Raw genomic sequence first — 19,725 nt, forward strand, 5'->3', positions numbered from 1 at the left:
GGAGCGACCCTCAACCGTGCAGGTCAAGCCCCTGAGCACAGGTGTGGCCCCCAAGCAAAACCAAAGATGAGAAGGCACTGTACTTCTTAGTGAAACAACTTAGCACTGTCGTCCTGTTGTTCAACGATTTGCTCGAGCGGGCACCAGTAACGTCTCCGTTGTGAGACTTATTGTTACTGTTTTTGGCATATCGTATACGCCACGGGTAGCTTGCCAGGCTCTGCCGTGCGGGCGGGATACTCTCGGTAGCTTGCCGGGCTCTCCGAGAGGGATGGAGGAATTGAACCTGAGTTGGCCGCGTGCAAGGCAAATGCCCTACCCGCTGTGCTATCGCTTCAGTCCAAATAACCCCAGGAGGAGATACTGTGGGGAGCAGCCATGGGGCACCAGGAGTTGCCGAGAGTGACCCCCAAGTGTGCAGCTGAACAGGAATGATACGGTAGAAACACCGCCAGCGGTGACCCCAAACAAAAGCAAATCAAATAACAAGGCCCACATTGCATGGATCACAAAATGTATTCAAATTTGGAATTGCAAATTCCAAAGAACCAGAGGCTAGGTCTCCTCAAGAGCTCACCTACGGGCCCCAAGCGATAGGACAGAGGGAGGCAGCTGACCTGGGTTCGATCCCTGCATCTGTTCCCCCTCCCCGCCTCCCTCCAGCACCACCAGGAGCGATTCCTGAGTGCAGAGCCAGGAGTAACCCCTGGCCTCTCTGGGTGTGACCCAAAAAGACAAAAAACAACACAAGAGCTTGCCTTACTTTAAAAAGACACCTTCCTGGGGCTGGAGCCATAGCACAGCGGGGAGGGCGTTTGCCTTGCACGCAGCAGACCCGGGTTCGATTCCCAGCATCCCATATGGTCCCCTGAGCACTGCCAGGAGTGATTCCTGAGTGCAGAGCCAGGAGTAAGACCTGTGCATCGCCGGGTGTGACCCAAAAAGAAAAAAAAAAAAAAGAAACACCTTCCTAAGGGATCTTTGAATTTTCTTTAAAAACCCAAACCCAAACCATCCCCACCCAGCAAAAACAACCCTAAACACCCGCCAGGGGCAGCTGGACAGAAAGCTGAGCTGCAACAATTTACTTTCAAGAAAAGAAAGATACCACAAGCAAGTTTGGCGACTTAAAGGAAAAAAGCAGTGATCTGAGAACAAAGGGACCCCCCACCCCCACCCCTCTCCAGAGGAAGCAGGTCTGAAAGCTGAGTGAACAGCTGCAGGGAGGGGTACTGGGTGAGACTCACCAGGGCAAGCCAGCGGGGCCACTGGCCACTTGGCCCTGTTCCAGAGCAAAGGGGCTCAGAGTTCTTAGCTGAGAAAAAAAGAAGCTACAGGTTGAGCGCTTTGGGCTACAACCACCCGCCCAAGGTGAGTTACACAGAAATGAAACAGAGCTCAAAAGCTGAAGAACCCCCACTGCAAACTTCTCAAGCCTCCCTTGGAACCTTCTCTCCATTTCTAGAACCACACGAGGTGGCTGGGGGCAAGTGAGAGCAGTGTTAGCTCCGGATCAACGCGGATAGTGCTGCTCTCGCTTCAGACCTCGGAGGAGGGACAACAGGAGGTGAAGACACTTGCCCAGCGTGCAGCCAACCCCGGCGGCTCCAGTCTGGGTCTGTGGTAGGGCTTGTAGTCCACCCCTCGCCCCCAGTACAGAGCCAGGCCTAACCTCTGAACCCCACCAGGTGAGACCCAAGAAGCGGCCCCCCAACTAGGAGTGAGAGTTGTTTACTTACTGAAGAAAAATCAGAACAAGGCAAAGCAAGAACCCCTTGGAATATACTATCATCCAACTAGGGCTGGGGGCGCAAGTCTAGAAGGTTCCCGGCCGCTTTAGTTTGTTTTTTTTTTTTATTTTGCTTTTTGGGTCACACCCGGCGATGCACAGGGGTGACTCCTGGCTCTGCACTCAGGAATTACCCCTGGCAGTGCTCAGGGGACCATATGGGATGCTGGGAATCGAACCCGGGTCGGCCGCATGCAAGGCAAAAGCCCTACCCACCGTGCTATCGCTCCGGCCCCCAGCTCTTTCAGTTTTATGAAAATCAGGACCCCCTAGCCCTCGGATTTAACTGCTGGCAAAACCAAGACCACCCAGGATCCCCTAGCCCTCGGACTTAACTGTTGGCAAAGCCAAGACCACCCAGGATTCCACACCCCCCCCCCTCTTGAAAACCAGGAGCAGGGCTGGATTCTCCCCTCATCAGGCCGGTTTCCCATTCCGCAGCACCTGTCAGTGACCCCGTGGGACAAGCCGAGAACCCCGGGGCTTTCTTTAGGCTGTTTAAAGCAGCTTCACGCTCTGCTAACACCAGACTTAAGGAAAGCAACGCACTCGGGTTGTTTCTGGGCCCTGCAACTCTGCCGGGTCCAAGTGGAGGTTCTGGGATCTGAAGGCAAATCCACACCCAGTCGGGAACGGGCCAGCCCATTCTGGTGCCAAGCTCAGCCCCCCCAGTGTGGGTCCCAGAGAGGTGTGTGTGTGTGTGTGTGAAAGCTGCTGCAGAGACGCCTGACACCCACTATAACCCACAGAGGCAGCTGATGACTCGTTAGATTTATAAGAGCAAAATAAAGCATCCTTTTAAAAAGGCAGTTCTTTTTTCTTTTTAGGGTCACACCCGGCGATGCTCAGGGGACCACAGGGGATGCTGGGTATCGAACCCAGGTCGGCCACGTGCAAGGCAAATGCGCTACCCACTGTGCTATCGCTCCAGCCCCTAAAAAGGCAGTTCTTTAAAAAAAAAATTTTTTTTTTTATTAGCTTTTTGGGTCACACCCAGCAATGCTGAGGAATTACTCCTGGCAATGCTCGGGGGACCATATGGGATGCTGGGAATCGAACCCGGGGTTGGCTGCATGCAAGGCAAGCGAAAAGGCAGTTCTTTAGAGAGCAAATTCATTTAAGAATGTTCAGCACGGAGGTGTGAAAGATAGTACAGTGGGTAAGGCGCTTGCCTTGAATGTGGCCGACCCAGGTTCGAGTCCCAGCACCCCCATAAAGTCCCTGAGCCTGCCACAAGTTAATTCCTAAAGCCAACCAAAAAAAAAACACCCCATTTAGCAGATATTAGCATAGATGTTAAATTAATAAGCCGAGCCTCGGGGAGGAGGGGCTGGTATCCGCATACATGACGGAATAGGCATTACAGCTATACGGTCAAGGTGCAAGGAAAAGTAGAAACTCTCCCGCCAAATACTAACATTAGAGGCTTAGGAGGCGTTTCGTACATACTTTCAGCTGCTCCTTATTACTCACAGACCACTAGGAAGACAAGAAATTTGACTCAGTGGAAGAGCTGTGTGGCCAGGAGCGAGCAAATATAGACCCCCCCAGTCCCCATTCCAATCGGCGCCCTGGGCTGTCATTCCGCAGGCTTCTTAGCAGCTGAGCCTCAGCTTCCTACTCTGCTAAATGGGCGGCAGTCCACCCATTTAAGTAAGCACCAAGCACTTACTGAGTAAGTAAGCAAGCACCAAGTACTTACTGAGCAGCTATTATGGGGTGCAGTGCACCGAGAGGAAGGAGTCTTAAAGCCAGGACCGTCCAAAGGCACGCCGCGCCCCACAACGCTGCAGAGAGAGCATGGGGGTGCAGAGACCCGGCCTGCAGGGGCTCGGGGTGCAGCGGGCGCACACGCGCCGGCAGCCGCGCACTTCCCGGTGCCCTGACTCGGGGCGAGGGATGACCATGCCCCGCGCACTCACTCCCAGCTCGCAAGCGCGCTGCTCAGTGCGACGCCCACCCTGCAGGCTGCACGGAGAGGCGAAGCGGGGGCCACCGAGCCCACCCTCCGTGCACGCGGCGGGGGGGGGAACCCTCACGCCCACAGCCCCTCGCGGGCGTTCCTGCAAGATGCTCCGCGTCCCCCCCGGGCTCCATCCCCGGTCCCCGGGCCTGGGTACTCACGACTCGGCGGGGCCCGGGAAAGAGCCGGCTGCCCGCGGCCGCCGTGGCTCCCGGGACTCTGCCCAGCACCGCTGCGAGACGTCCGGAGCCCGCCACCCCCTGGGAGCCCGCCACTACCTCGGAGCCCGCCCTACCGCGCCTGCGCAAGGCTCGACCCCGCCCCCCGCCGTGCGCGCAGCCCTTCCTTTTCCGGGGCGCCCGCCGCTGGGTCCTAAAGACCCCCGCGTACTCCGCAGCAAGACGAGGGGGAAAGAGAGCTATCTGGCCGCTTCCAGCTCGGAGAGAGAAAAAGTGTTACCTCGCGGCGGTCTTTTTTGTTAAATTAGCATAAAAAATCCTCTATACGGGATTGCCTCCAAACCGCGGCTGCCCCCCCCCCACCCGCGTCTCCTGGTGGGGCCATGGGGTTTCTCTTAAAAGTTGATAGAAGAATGAATTATCTTAACGGGAGTGGGAGAGAACAGTCCGATCAAAGGGTAAACTTAGATCACCACCCTCCTCAGCCCAGAACCTCGAAGGTCTATTTCTGCGTTGAAACACGGAGATGTATGTTTCCATTTACATTTTACTGATTGATCAGAAGAGGGTTCTTGAAACAAACTGGTTGTTGTCAGACTAAATCAGAAAGTAGCTATTCCGGACAGCGCGGTTCCAACAGACTTAATCTGCACGTGAATCCAGGACTTAGGTCGCACCAAAACTTGCAAAGGTAGGGAAAGAAGCAAAAAAAACCTAAACTAAACAAAAACATGCAGGACCCATTGAAAAAGGGTACCTGGACAAGCAGAAAATTCCCCACGGTGCGCAAGGAGTTAAGGAAACAAGATGGGGCGTGGCCAAGCGTTGGTGGGGGTGGTGGTGTCTGGGAGTCGCTCCGCCATTGGCTGTTCCAAGGAAACGTTATTAAACAAAACTGCTACCCAATAGGACAGTAGGATCGGCGACCGCGCCTCTCAGGCCGACCAATAGGAGGCGACGTCGGGCTTGCACGCCCAATCACAGCCCTCAGAGCCTGAGCGTGCCGGGAGCCGGAGGCTTCCCCTCCCATCTCGCTGTCTAGCGCGCGGGCGGAGAGCTCGGTGGATCTTAGGGGCGATGTTTCCCGTTGAGTTCGGAGCCCGACCGCGGACCCGGGAAGCCAGCCCCACAGAACACAAGAAGTGGGTGCAAGTATGTGTCAGATCGAACTGTGGCTTGGTCTGCGGCCTCGCGTCCCCGCCCCGGGTCCAGGTCCCGGGTTACCCAGACAGACCCGACTGTCCCGCTGGTGTGTCTTGTAACATGACTAAGCCCAGGGTTGCGAAGCTTCTGGCTCCCCGTCCGGTGTTCTGGTTACTTCCACGCTCCCTTTCTTTTTCCCACCCTTGCACGGTTTATGAATAACTTCCACTCTCCTTTTCCCGCCTTTCAAAACCAGGCTGGGTCGTGTGTGTGTTCAAACTGGGGACGTTGGTGGGGATATATACTAGTGAAGGGATGGGTGATGGAACATTGTATGCTTGAAACCCAATCATGAGCAACTTTGTAACTGTGGGGGGGGTCGGGGCGGAAATAGATAATTGAACTTTAAAATAACCCAAACACACCAGCCTCTTGAACTCACGTAGAATTGAATGTATGACGGTAGTTTTAAGGAGTTTTTAACCAACCAGTTAAGTCGTTTTGCACTCTGGAGGTAATTTTTGAGATGCTTATCAATAATATATATGTATATATATATATATATATATTGGTTTTTGGGTCACACCTGGCGATGCACAGGGGTTACTCCTGGCTCTGCACTCAGGAATTACTCCTGGAGGTGCTCAGGGGACCATATGGGATGCTGGGATTTGAACCTGGGTCGGCCGCGTGCAAGGCAAATGCCCTACCCGCTATGCTATCGCTCCAGCCCCTATCAATAATATTTTTTGAGAATTAAAATAATGGTGAAAGGGAGCCGGGTACTACACCAGATGGACACGGTGTTGCAGTAGACCATATAAAAGAATATTATTAGTACTGTTCTTAAAAAAATCATTAAACACATTTTTTGATTTCTTGTTTAGCTCTACAGAAGTCAACAGTCCAAAGTTGCTGAGTTCTCAATACAGTATCAGTTCCTTTTTGTCTTTAGTGATTTTGTTTTCCATGGCTGGTATGACAATTTGTGGCATATAACATTCTTCCTATCTGGCATAAATAAATAAAATTAGGATAATAAAACTCCATTTCTGATTGACTGCTGGGTTGAGTTTTAGATTTGGGACGTCTACATTTAATGTGGGGCTGGAGCCATAGCACAGCGGCAGGGTGTTTGCCTTGCATGCAGTCGACTCAGGTTCGATTCCTCTGCCCCTCTCCGAGAGCCCGGCAAGGTACCTGGAGTATCTCGCCAGAGCGTCAGAGCCTGGCAAGCTACCCGAGGCGTATTCGATATGCCAAAAACAGTAACAAGTCTCACAATGGAGACGTTACTGGTGCCTGCTCCAGCAAATCGGTGAGCAACGGGACAACAATGACAGTGACATTTAATGTGAGTAATAATAAAAATACTAGCACCAACAATGTCTTATTAACAAGGTTATTTCATGTCCTCTAGGTGTTTAAAGCATGCGACGAAGATAACAAAGGCTACCTGAGCAGAGAGGACTTTAAGGTTGCTGTTGTAATGCTGTTTGGGTATAAGCCCTCCCAGGTAGGACTCTGCTTTGGTTGGGGATGGGGCCAACAGTCAGGGAGTCAATGAATCCTCTGAAACCTTTATTACAGTCAATTGCTGCATCAATGTCAGAGATGTGTCCTGTGGGAAATTGGAGTCTTTCTCCTAGAGAATCTCAGGGAAGCATTCAAAATCTGTCTCACTGGAGCCCTTGAAACTTATGCCGTCATCAGATTGTTAAGAATGATAAGACATAGAAGATGTTAAAGAGCTTTCAAGAGGAAAAGAAGGGGGCTGTTGGGAATAGAAATTAACTGAAAAACAGAGGAAGTAACCTTTAAGAATTTTTTTCTTTAACACCGTATTTTTTGCAAGCGGGAGGACAGGATTTGATCCCAGGAACCTCAGGGTTCCCCCTAAGCAATGCCAGGAATGACTCCCAAGCATGGAGCCCCTGAGCACACGCCCCCCACCCACGCAAACTCCCTGAAACAACAAAAAAGAAAATCCTGAAATATTTTATTCCTTGCTTCCTCCTTCCTCTCTTTGTGGAACCCCTCCCCCACCACTTCCTGTTACTTCCAGTCCAGAGCCGATTCCTCTCGTTGGGCAGCCAAACCTCGAGTTAATCAGAGCAAAGAGCTTGTCCAGGTTTAAAGCCTTCCGGGCAGCTGTCTAGCAGAGCCAGCTCTGCTCTGCAAAGGCCTCTCGTGCCCTCATTAGGCCCACAGCTTGGCAATCTCTTTGGCCCAGCTGTGGGTCTATTTGTGTCAGATTGCAAACGCCGTGAAGCCAAGGGGGCACGAGCTTCCACGCCCCGCCCCCATGTCATCACGCTTAAATGCATCGCAGCTTTAGCATTAGGGGACACACACACACACAGCGCCGGTGTACGGCCCGTTGGTTTCAGGGTGCTTCCAACTTGATAATGGAGTTCAGCTGAAATTCCAAAACAGGCGGAAGGGCCTCAAGACTTAGGAGCACTTGAATTTATTAACCTGGATCCAGCTAGAAAAGAGACAGTGGTCTCATTCTGTTCTTCCCCTCTTGGATCTGCTTAATTGGTTTTGATTTCACTCGTCTTCCGAGCTTCAGGACAGGAGTAGCGCAGGCGCAGTGCGCATAAATAACTGTGCCCCGGGACATTGCTAGATTGCTGGTTGAAATTTGGGCATGTAGCCATTTTTTGGGTTTTGTTTGGGGTATTTTGCTTTAGGGACTACATCCAGCAGTACTCAGGACCTGCTCCTGGCTCTGTGCTCCGAAGTGTTCCCGGCAGTGCCGAGGGGAGGATACAGGGCTGGGAACTGAGCCCGGGTCAGCCACGTGCATGGCAAGTCCCTTAGCCTGTACTTCATCTCCCACCTACATCCTGTTTCGAAGCAGCTCAGTTGCCTGGCGGGTTAGAAAACGCTGTGATAGAAACTAAACTAGAGGCAGAACAAGAGGGGGCTCCTGTTTCAGTGGGCACTAGAGTAGGAGTTTGGGCGGCTTGTCCCCCAGGGGTGCTGCTGGATGTGATGTCCTGGGGTCCCTAGTGGTGGCCAAGTCAGGCCATGGTGACAGTGGGCTGTGGTGATGGGAACAAAAGGGAGTAACTGCCAGACTGAGATAGTCCTAGTGATGCCACCAAATTTTGGTGGTGGGGACAGTGTTAGTACAGCGGGCAGAGCATTTGCCTTGCACGAGGCCGACGTGGGTTGGATTTCTGGCATCCCAGATGGTCCTCTGAGCATCACCAGGAGTCTGAGTGCAGAGCCAGGGAGAAGCCCTGAGTATCGCCAGGTGTGACCCAAACATAAAACATAGTAGCACTGTAGCATTATAGCACTGTCGTCCTGTTGTTCATCGATTTGCTCGAGTGGGCACCAGTAACGTCTCCATTGTGAGACTTGTTACTGTTTTGGGCATATCGAATACGCCACGGGGAGCTTGCCAGGCTCTGCCGTGCGGGCAGGATACTCTCGGTAGCTTGCTGGGCTCTCCAAGAGGGACAGAGGACTCAAACCCGGGTCGGCTGCGTGCAAGGCAAACACCCTACCCACTGTGCATGAAAAAAGAAAGAAAAAGAAAATGAATTCTGGGAGAGTGACAGTACATCAGGCAGGGCACTTGTCTTGCATACGGCTGTCCTGGGTTCGATCCCCATATGGTCCCCCAGGCCCCACTAGGAGTGATCCCTGAGCGCCAAGCCAGGACTAAGCCCTGAGCACCACGGGGTGTGGCCCAAAAGAACACTTAAAAAGAAAATTCAGGAGGCGCAGGTTCAGGGCAGAAAGCGAGTTCAGATCCCACGACACGGAGGGCGCTGTGAGCATGCGCAGTGTCTTCCCTTCTGGTCGCACAGTGCGCAGGGGGCGGGGCAGAGACCCAGTGCTGTTCTTTAAAGACAGTTTCTCTTAGACCAAGAAATGCCAACGGATGAGGCAGGGCTGCGGCGGCGGCTCCCAGACTCCCGCCCTCGATGTTTATGAGGCCCTGGCGACCAGGTGGGCACATGTTTAACTTGTCACAGGTGCTGCAGGCAGATCTGCGGCGGCAGGTTTGCAAATGCGTCTGGAAACACAGTGAAAAAGCAAGCGCGAGCCACTCTGGGCCAAGGGATTCGCAGTGTGCTCAGCGGAGGCCAGGGTTTAACGGTGCAAAACTCTTGTTCCTCCACAATTTTAAATAGTTTCCATGTTTTCAACTTGATGTGACTTTTACCACTAGCAAATAATGGTGCTACGAAATGTCACAGGTGAGTTGATTTTCTACCCTCCCCTTGTTTTGGTCAGTGGGATGCGGTTGGGGGGTGAGTAGAGGTCAGTAGCAGACACACCTCCTAACTTACAGACCCACAAGGAAGGAAACCGTAGCTGTTCTAAGCAGACATCGCGGGAAACTCATCCCTTCCTCATTCACTGTGAAGCAAGGACGGCCACAGGGAAAACATTGTATAAAGTGATTTTTTCTTTTCTTTCTTTCTTTTTTTTTAGGTAGAAACCAATTCTGTGATGTCTTCAGTAACTCCAGGCACTTCCGGTAATATGCTATTTATTATCAAGTTTCTGTACCTTTGTTTAGGAAAATCCGGAAATAGAAATTAATGTGATAGAAACCATAAAGCATTATGTTTTTTTTGTTTGTTTTTGGCTTTTGGGGTCACATCCGATGATGTGACCGTCAGGGGTTACTCCTGGCTCTGCTCTCAGGAATCACTCCTGGTGGTGCTAGGGTGACCATATGGGACCCTGCGGATCGAAACCCGGTTGGCTGGGTGCAAGGCTAATGCCCTACCCGCTGTACTATGGCTCCGGCCCCAAAGCAAAATGTTTAAACAAATCTTTAAGAAGTTTTAAAATGATAGTTTAGGGAATAGGGTTCTACTCGTGTTCAAGTTTATGGAATGAATGTACAGAATCGTGGCAGGAGAGGGGCCTTTCGCACGGATCACCCAGGACCACTGGCTCCATATTTGGTCCCCCGAATTCTGCCTTGGTCACAGCTGGGTATGGCCCAGAAACAACAGCATGACCTTCCACCCCTGCCCCTGTGTCACCTCTGGTCAGCATTCCTTCCCTCCCTCCCAGCCCCCCATTTCCTGTTGATTGGCAGTTCTGATTTGGGGGTGCACTGTTACTTCCCTTAGCACCACCCTGGTGCTTCAGAACCTCCACCTGGTTCCTGTGTTACTTCTCCTCCGCTTATTCATTGCCCTGACTGCATTCCCCCAAAGGTGGGTCTGTGATCCAGCATTCAAGGGTTATTATTAATTGATACTGTTCGTACCCTTGGTTTGGTTCTCAAGTGACAATCCTGTATCTGTCCTTCTGTTTCTGGTTTATTTCATCAGCCCAATACCCTCCAGTGCCACTCAGGTTGCCATGAACTATATGACTTGGTTTTTCTCATGGCTATATAGTATTCTACTGTGCATATATACGACTACTTACATTTTAATTTTTTTTTTTTTGGCGTTTTGAGTCACACCTGGCGATGCACAGGGGTTATTCCTGGCTCTGCATCAGGAATAACTCCTAGTGGTGCTGGGGGGACCATATGGGATACCGGGAATCGAACCCACGTCAGCTGCATGCAAGGCAAATGCCCTACCCACTGAACTATCACTCCAGTCCCATATACTACTTCTTTATCCATTCATCTGTTATCGGACATTTGGGTTACTTCCATATACTGACTGTTGTAGCAATGGCTAAGCACAGCTTGCTTGCTTTCTTGCTTTCTTTTTTCTTTCTTGCTTGCTTGCTTTCTTTGTCTCTTTGTTTCTTGTTTTGGGGTCACACCCCACAATGCTCTGGGATTACTCTTGGTACTCCTGGCTCTGTAATCAAGAATTACTCCTGGTGATGCTTGGGGAACCATATGGGATGCCAGAGATCAAACCCAGATTGGCCATGTGCGAGGAAAATGCGCTACCCTTTGTATTATCTTTATGGCCCCTAAGCACATATTTTTTTGTTTCCTATTTCTTTAAGTGTTTTGGATCTTTAAAAAAATAATGATGGTATTTGGAAATATGTTTATTATAGGAAAAATAACTGTTGAACAACATAAGGGTAAACTATTATGGTTTCCAATCCTAATATGTGATTCTGGGTTTTGTCTTGAGCAGAATGGAGGAAAGTGGTGCTGAGGTGGGGATCCTGGGAGGGGGGGAATGTTGGGGCCTGGGGGGACTAAACTTAGCCCTGAATATGTGAGGTTCTGGAAGTTTCCGTGGGCAGTGTGAAGATGGGATTCTGGGCTGACCAGGGAAGTTCTGGACTGAGGGGATCCCTGTGGGTGTCATGCCAGTCGAGGGTTCTCAGTGCCATCTGCAAGAGTCATAGATGAGCCCCTGTCCCGGGGGTGTCCTGTGAACTGTGGGAAGTCAGGAGTGGTCGAGGCAGGGCTGAGGGGCAGGAGTCGTCACTGGCATTTGAGCCCAAGCCAAATGCGGTGGCCGTGCCCCAGGTGTCGGCCACACTCCGTGCCGTGGAAAAGCCCAGGAGCCTGAGAATGAAGCGTCCCCCGGCGTCGGCGGCCCACCGTGTGTGCTGACGTGAGCAAGAGCAATTCCGGGGTGGGAGAGTAGGAGAGGAAGGTGCGGAAGTTTGGCCATGCGAACCGACGAGCTGCCCAGGGGCTCCGAGGGGAGTCAGGGAGCCTGTCTCCTGGGTGTCGCTGGCAGAGGGAAGAGCACATGTCCCAGCGCTTCATGGAACCGTCCAGGGAGAGGGATAAGGAAGAGAAGGGAGACGGAGGGCCAGAGATCCAGAGAAGCTGCCTGGCTCTGTGAAAAGTCCCCTTTGGATTAAGGGCGAGGAGCACTTCTTATTTACAAAGAGGTGCCAAGTGGAAACGGTATAGACGGTATAGACGATGGCAGTAGCCCATATAGACCATCAATTGTTTACATTCACCCCATTTGCCTGCTTTGATGGTGGCGACCTCCCAGGCACTGTGGGGACTCCGGGACGACTCCCAGTGACTCTTGGTCAGCGAGCCAGACGGTTCAGTGCTAGGGCCTGAGAATGCAGTGCTGCTCAGGTCCTTAGGTGCCAGGGACCACCAGGGGCTCTCCTAGGGGTCTTGCTTGAATCCTGGTGCATGCAAAAGGCATGTGCCCCAGACTGCTGAGTTTCTCACCATCTCTCCCATTTTTTTTTTCTTTGCAGGCACTTTATTTATTTATTTATTTATTTATTTATTTATTTATTTATTTATTTATTTATGCCGTGCTCCCCCTGGCTGTGCAGGGAGTGAACAGCTCATACCAGCCCCAGAGGTTTATGTCCATGCCAGAGTTTCATCTGATTGGCCCACTCTGTTGTCACGTGATCTAAGATGGTCTTGAATACATTTTTCAGTACAGGAAGTGCTCTTGGGGGTGGTGGTAGGGGGTGGGGTGTCAGTTCTCTAGTCTCCTGTTTCCTTCTGTCTGGGACATTTTTTAGACACCCTTTTTGCCTTTTGGTAATGTAGTATAATAAATCACTGTGATATTTTGGTGTTCCTGAGAAAGGTAGTGTTTCTTTCACTGATCAGCAGTGTGTTAGCCTTTCGGGGTCACTTAGAGTAATGAAGCAGTTTTCTGTGGTAGGATTTTAGCAGGTGTGACTGTAGTCGAAGGCTCTCTCATGCTCACTATTCTCACAGACTTTCTTCCTATCGATATCGATGATCTCCGAATCTGAATCACGGATTTGCTTTCACCAAGGTGTTCTTGCCGGGACTAATTCTTTGATGTATAGAGAGGCATGAGCCCTTGAAGACAGGTTGCCCACCATCTTTCCATGTAGATTGAGTTGCTTACATGGAGCAAATATTGACTTCTGACAGAAATTGCTCCCATATTTAGTATATTTCTAAATATACTAAATATACTAGGTGCATTGCTTCACATTTTGAATTGTTATAAGTGTCCCCATATATCTTTTTTCTTTTTGGGTCACACCTGGTGATGCACAGGGGTTACTCCTGGCTCTGCACTCAGGAATCACTCCTGGTGGTGCTCAGGGGACCCTATGGGATGTTGGGAATCGAACCCGGGTCAACTGCGTGCAAGGCAAATGCCCTACCTGCTGTGCTATCGCTCCAGCCCCCCATATATCTTTATATAGTTGCTCTCTATCTGGTTAATTCAGCGCAGTGGAGGGTAAACATCACTGCCTTCATGATATCACTTTTTTTGAGGTTCTCTTGGGTAGGGTCATGGGTTGCTGCTGGCTCAAGTCTCCTCTCTGCGTTTTCTTTGCTTCTGAGGATTGGCTGGTGGCTGAAGACATGTTCTTGAGATTTACAAATTCTTTCCTACCTGGGTTCTTCAATTCTTGAATTTTGACTTTGAGCACAAACGTTTCCCGCGTTGATTGCAGGATGGCCTTCCCTCCCTTTGTCACCGGTGTCCACAGTGCTGCTGTGTGCCGCAGGTTTACCTTTGGGATGAGAGTTCCTCTGGCTCATGCATACTCATGGTTTCTCCCACACCCAAGTTCTTCTCTGTAATGAAGACTGATTTACTATGGAATTTTTTCTTCTTGCAGATTCATCAGATTTTATAATTCACAGAGGACGGCTTCAGTTCTGGATTTTTTTTTTCCCTCCTAGTACTGAAAATAGTCTTCCCCAGGAGTAAGGCTTCCCGAAGCGGATGATTGGTCCCTGCACCTGCTCCGGTTTGCATTTCCTTGCAAAGATTCACCTACATTCACATGCGCTTGTCAGCCATTAGCATGCCGCCTTTCCTAGCTCCTTTGCCTAATAATTCATTACAGAATATTTCAAAGGGTCACAAAGTAAATCAGTCATCAGAGGGGTGCAGGGGACCTACCTAGGATTTGGGCTGGAGGAATGGGCTCAGCAGGCAGGTGTTTGGCCTCTTTTTTTCCGACTTCCTGTGAGTGGATTCCATAGTCTCCAAACTCCGGGTCTTTTTCCTTCTTCTAGTCTTGACATCCATGGTAAATTCACTATCAAAGGAGCACTTTCTCCACGATTCAAGAAATAGATGTATAGCCAAGGGACTGACTCTCCGTCTGGCTTTAGCTGTGTTCACATACAGGGTTGGGGGAAGGCAGGACTCGACACCATAAACGGCCCAGAGGAAAGAGAAACAATCATCTTGAGCAGAGTCACCGCTCAGCGGGCGCTCTGCTAACAAGACTTTCCCCTATTAGAGCTGTTCAATACTAAACTGGTTGCAGACCAGCTTTTTTTTCCCCATTTAATGATATAATCCATATTTGCATGTTGATTTACTTGAAGGAAGAGGGTTTATGCAGCTGAAAGGTTTTTTCAAATGTTTCTTTTTATGCTTGGGTGGGGGGGAGGGGGCACATCTGGTGGGGCTGGGACTTCTGTCTCAGGGGGATGCTTCCAGAAGTGCTGGGGTGGTGGGCTGGGGAGAAGAAGCCAGGGACTCAGGTGTGCAAAGCCTGTACTCCAGGCCCTGGAGCCCTGTCCCCAAGCCCTTTCGTTTTGATCTCAAAGAACTAAAACGTGGGCAAGGGCTTTCTGGGAGCTATGGACTCCCGTAATCTGCCCTCTGACATTTGGGGAGACTGATTTGGGAATTCTCTTGCCAACCAGAGTAGTGGGTCTTCAACCACGGGTCTGGTGCCACTTTGCAGGTGTAGAGGGGCTGAAAGGTGCTGGTCTACCTCACCTTGGTTTTAACTGCCCGTCTCAGGACAGATACAGGTACAGAACCTTTTCCCTTCCAGACAAGGCCAGGAGAGGGCGCCAGCTGGCCGTTCCCAGGCCGTTCCCCGGCCTCACTGTACAGCCTAGAGGCACAGCCTGGATTGACCCTGCTGGGCTATACCCTCTTCCCTTCAGGGTGTCGCAGCCCCCAAACCTGAGTGCCCAGATCCAGAGTCCCCAGGCGTCTGTCTCCCTAAGAGGCGGGCCGTGTCAGTAGCGGTTCCTTGAGAAAAGTCAGAGTGAGAAGTTACAGGCAAAGCCGTTAGGATAGGAGCAGACCAGACCAGGCGGAGGAAAGATATGTAGGGGGAGCCTGAGAGCAGCCAGGATGGGCAGCGGAAAAGCATCTGCTTGTTTTCATTTTATTCCTATTTCATTTTATTTATTTATTTTATTTATTTAGTGATGTTTCCATTTTATTTATATTTCCAGCCAGTTGTTAGGTTTTTTTGTTTGTTTGTTTGTTTGTTTTTTGCTTTTTGGGTCACACCCGAGGATGCTCAGGGATTACTCCTGGCTCTGCACTCAGGAATTACCCAGCAGTGCTCAGGGGACCATATGGGATGCTGGGAATTGAACCCCGGTTGGCCGTGCAGCCAGGTTTTATTGATCAACCATTGATTTGCAATGCTGCAGAATTTCCGGGTTATGGCTTCCGCCTCCCTAAGTAGACATGTCTCAGCGCACCCATTGTCCATTTTTAGCATCACACTATCAAAGTGACCCTTGCCCTTCCCTCCCCTGCAACCCTCCTTTGCCTCTGAGCATGAGAAGAGTTTCCCAGACTCAAGAGTTTTGTATCTGTCGTGTTTTTCCAGTTGGTTTGCTTTGGTCATCTGTTGTCTATGTCTCAGTGAATCCATCTGGTCATTCCTGAGTTAGTTACTTGCAGTAACCAGCTCTCTCCATATTGTCACAAAAGGCACGCGCTGCACTGGTCCACAGAGCGTCCATGTGTCGCGGTGCCTTCGTCCAGTTCTCGCCAAGCCTGGGAGCACTGGTGGGGGCCCTGTTGGCGGTGGTGAGTATCGCTGGACTGAGCCCGGGGTGCGGATCTCCTTCCTAACTGGCGTGTTCATATCCTTTGGCTAAATATCTAAAAATGGTCTTGCAGAATCGTGGAATTTCCAGGTTTAGTTTTTTAGGCTCCGCATACTGTTTTCTGTAGCGGTTATGCTCGTTTCCCACCAGCAATGTACCCGGGGGGGGGGTCTTTTCCTTCACATCCTCATTCTCTCCTGCTGCCAGTCTCTGGGCTGGGCCATTCTCACTGGCGTGACGGGCTGCCTCCTGGTGGCTTTGGTTTCTTTCCTTCCGACAACCGAGCACTTCTTCACGCGCCTCTGCGTGTGCTTTCGGGAGGAGCGCGTGTGTAGGTCTCTCGCCCATTTTCTTGGATCACGTTGTTCCCTTTTATTATTGTTGGATTGTCCGGGCTCCTTGTAGATTCGGGGGATCAGTTCCCAGTTGGACAATGAAGTGAACATTTGTTTTATTTATTAATTTTTAATTTTAATTTTATTTTTTCTTTTTGGGTCACACCTGGCGATGCACAGGAATTACTTCTAGTGGTGCTCAGGGGACCATATGGGATGCTGGGAATCGAACCCGGGTCGGCCACGTGCAAGGCAAACACCCTACCTGCTGTGCTATCACTCCAGCCTCTTGTTTAATTTATTTTTGGTTTTGGGGCTACACCCGGTGGTGCTCAGTGCTGACTCCTGGTGATCTCAGGACTCTGTGGGACGCCCGGGACTCTCTGGGCCGCCGTGTGCGCCCATGGTCCTGTCTCTCTGACCTCCACTGTGTTCAGCTTTAAAATGTACCATTTGCTGCACTGTTTGGTGGTCCTTGCTTCTGTTCCCCTGTTCCTTGGAGTCTCCAAGTACATCCTGGAGGTCAAAGTCCAGGAAAAGTGTCTCTTGTGTTTTTATTTCTGCAGTTAATGACATTTTAAATGTCAGCAACCTAACCAGCAAGTTTCAGCCAGAGTTCTTTAGGCATCAGGAACTAGGTTGGCAGAAAGAGAAAAGTGAAGCCATTTGCTTGAGGAAACAGCTATCACAGCTGGGGGGACTGCAGTCGACACAGTTGCTCCCCACCTGTTGTTGAGGGGGAGTTTTGGCCACGGCTCCGTGCTCAGGAGTGACCCCTGGTAGTACGAGTGTGACCATATGGTCAGTGCCGGGGCTTGAACCAGAATTGGCAACCGCCGTAATACTGGACTATGTCCGACTCACCATTATTCCCTCCTTCCCTCATTACAGCCTTTGTTCTCCGTCAAACATTTCATACCTTCTCTAAGTACACGGAATCTTTGTAGTTTGCAACCAGAAGAGACTTAAAAACTTGTCATCTCTTCCTCATCATCGTTATCAATATTGCTATTATCGTGCCAGGGATAAAACCCGGGTTTCACACGCTCAAAGCATAGACTCTGCTTCTGGCCTGTCTCCCCAGCCCCCTTCCCTCTTCTGAAGCGAGGAAGCCAGACGGAGGAACCACCTTCATTGTGGCATTTGCTGGGTCTTTATTTGTCTGCAGAACCCTTTTACCTGCGCTCCAGCATTTGCTATTATTATGGATGATCACAGCTCTGACTTCTTGCACACTGCCCACGTGCAGTGCGACGCGGCGCTTCGTGGGCTGTTAAATTTAATACGGCCCTACTACACCATTTGAACACTTTCAAATTCAAGCACCCTCGAAGCTCAGAGAGGTTCGTAATTGGCCCAGAGCGGCGCTCTGCTAGCTGGTAACTAGCAGGGCGCAGTGCTCTACCCTTAACCACTGGGTGAAACCTCGCCTCTCCGACAGGTCGGGGCCAGCCCATCCCACAGGTGGCTCGCACTTGAACGTGGTTTCATAAACACAACTTGCAGAGCGGGCCTCAGTGGGCTCATAGCACCGGAGCCAGATTGGGCTTTGCGGCAGAGCAGAGGCCGGTGTTTTCCCCTAAGAACTTGATGTAGGAATCCGAGTCAGGGTGTGTCGGTACACAGAAGGCAAGTTCTGGACAGCTGTTAGAGGTCAATGTCAAATTTGGTTCCCATAGACTTAGCGAATAGGGCTTCACAGCTACGCACGGCGGGAGGCATCCATATACCAGAACGTTCTGTTTCCTTGACGGGGGCTCTTTCTCACCCAGGTCCTGGGGTGGAGAGGCAGAAGAGTGGACATGTCCACCAGCTCTTGAGTTAAATCTCTCGGGGGCTGTTATAAGACTGTGTCTAACTGCCGATGAAGGCCAGAGGATGAGGCCAGAATGCACTTGTGCATCCCATGAAGCCTCCACGTGTGTGGTGTTGGGGCACCTGCTTTCACTGGCGAGCACTTCCTTCCGCCCCAGGCTGAGGGCCCTGTGCGTTCTGTGTGCCGGGCGCCATACTCCAGACCTGCATGGACACGGCCTGACGGCCCTCAGCAGCTGTCTGCAGGTTCCCCCTAGATGCCTAGAGCATCTGCCCAGGGAGGAAACCCCGGCCACGCACATCAGAATCTTGCTTTTCCCGGGGGGATCCGATGGTGCTGCCCTGCTTCTACTTCCTTCTAGTATTGTCGTCCCTAAACAATATACGTATTTCACCCTTGGACTTAAGGGAAAACTCCCCAGGAAGGTAACCTTTAACTCGCAAGTTTTGATAGAAAAATGAGAGGCTGCCCACCCTGGGATCACGATGGATGGCTTGACTCAGCGGAGCCGCCACTGTCAGTTCAGGTGGAAACTGAGTTGTGGGGGATGAGGTGAAGGGCCACGGGGCTGCTGTGCTGCCCTGCACTGCCAGCCGGTGTGGTGGGCTTGGGACCACCAGACGGTTGACAGTCAAACACAGTCTCCTGAATTTCTATGGAATTGTCCGTTTATGTCTATTTTATTTCCCTGCTGTTGTGACTGTTGCTATGGCAGTTGGGGGGCCTCCCTCCCCCCCCCCCCACTTGGTTGTGGTGCTCACGGGGTGGCGTGGGGGGGTGTCTCACACATTTTTCAAATGTGCTCAGAGGGCCCACGCCCCTTTAGCTGTGCCCCTGCCTATTCTGACGGTATCCCCCCACTAGGGGTCACTGGGTACCTGCTAGGGCTCACACAAGCTTGCTGGGGGTGGGGGCGGGGCATCTCGCACACCTGGCTCCGGTGCTCCGGAGACATCCCCTTTCCCACCACTGCAGCCCCAGCTGTGTCATTGGACAGTGGAGCCACACTGGGGACCTTGCTCAGTGCTTGTGGGCGGCCAGGGAGCGAGTCTGTGGCCCCAGGCTTGCAAGGCTACTTTTGCCCCCGAGTTGTCCCTGGGGCCTCTGGACTAGAACATTCTTCTGGTCTTGGGGTTCTGTAGTGAACACCTCATGGCGCTTTTTGGCTCCCACCTAAGCACCCAGGGCCATGGCCTTCTGGTACACTTTTCCGCAGAGTGGACAGTACTGCCCGGGGGGGGGTGCTGGAGTGATGGGGGGCAGCAGTGGCCCTGGGTGCAGTTGAGGGGGGCTCTTTGTGTCTGCTCACTTAAGGAAGAATGCCAGGGGTGTTGCATAGGACTTTTTCTGCAAAGTAAGTCTGGGTGCCGCGGGCCCAGGGCGGCAGCAGGTTGTTTTGCCGACTTGGCCCTTCCACGGGCCTCTCCGTTCTTCCCTACAGCCAGGAAGCGGCCTCCCGCCGGGCATCGCAGCCCCCCGGGGTGGTCGTGCCCGCAGATGCTCCCCTCCGAAGCTAAATATTCCCTTGCGAAGGCTGCGGGCGGTGCGGCGGGCAAGGCTGGCACAGACCTCCAGCTGTGGGACGTGAGCAGTGGACGGAGCGAGCCGGCCAGTGGGCAGATGGCAGGGGGCGGCTTTAGGCAGCAGCTCTCAGGGCCCAGAGGCGGCCACGCTCCCCCCTCGACTCCCCCCTCCACTGCAGGAGGGCAGGTGGGGGGAGGGCAGGTCCCACAGTGGAGCCCCAGGTGGCGGCCTTGGGCTCTGCCCGGCTAATGCCAAGCAGGACTGGGGA

At 51.8% G+C, this 19,725-nt stretch overlaps 2 protein-coding genes across 3 annotated transcripts in view; one reads left to right on the plus strand and one right to left on the minus strand.

The window, feature by feature from the left end:
- Nucleotides 1–4,048, minus strand: part of TDP1 (tyrosyl-DNA phosphodiesterase 1) — a 52,946-nt gene extending 48,898 nt beyond the window's left edge. For both annotated transcript variants that reach the window (XR_008629288.1, XM_004610252.2), the window contains exon 1: nucleotides 3,914–4,048. The gene's annotated coding sequence lies outside the window, so the exon portion shown is untranslated. The remainder of the gene's footprint in view (nucleotides 1–3,913) is intronic.
- A 920-nt stretch (nucleotides 4,049–4,968) lies between these two features.
- The window catches only part of EFCAB11 (EF-hand calcium binding domain 11), a 188,004-nt gene continuing 173,247 nt past the window's right edge, over nucleotides 4,969–19,725 (plus strand). The window contains exons 1-3 of the mRNA XM_004610301.2: nucleotides 4,969–5,083; nucleotides 6,495–6,590; nucleotides 9,533–9,578. Coding sequence (XP_004610358.1) covers nucleotides 5,009–5,083; nucleotides 6,495–6,590; nucleotides 9,533–9,578 — 217 coding nt within the window. The 5' untranslated portion in view covers nucleotides 4,969–5,008. The remainder of the gene's footprint in view (nucleotides 5,084–6,494; nucleotides 6,591–9,532; nucleotides 9,579–19,725) is intronic.

Source organism: Sorex araneus, chromosome 3 (assembly GCF_027595985.1).
Source record: "Sorex araneus isolate mSorAra2 chromosome 3, mSorAra2.pri, whole genome shotgun sequence".
NCBI classification, from domain to species: domain Eukaryota; kingdom Metazoa; phylum Chordata; class Mammalia; order Eulipotyphla; family Soricidae; genus Sorex; species Sorex araneus.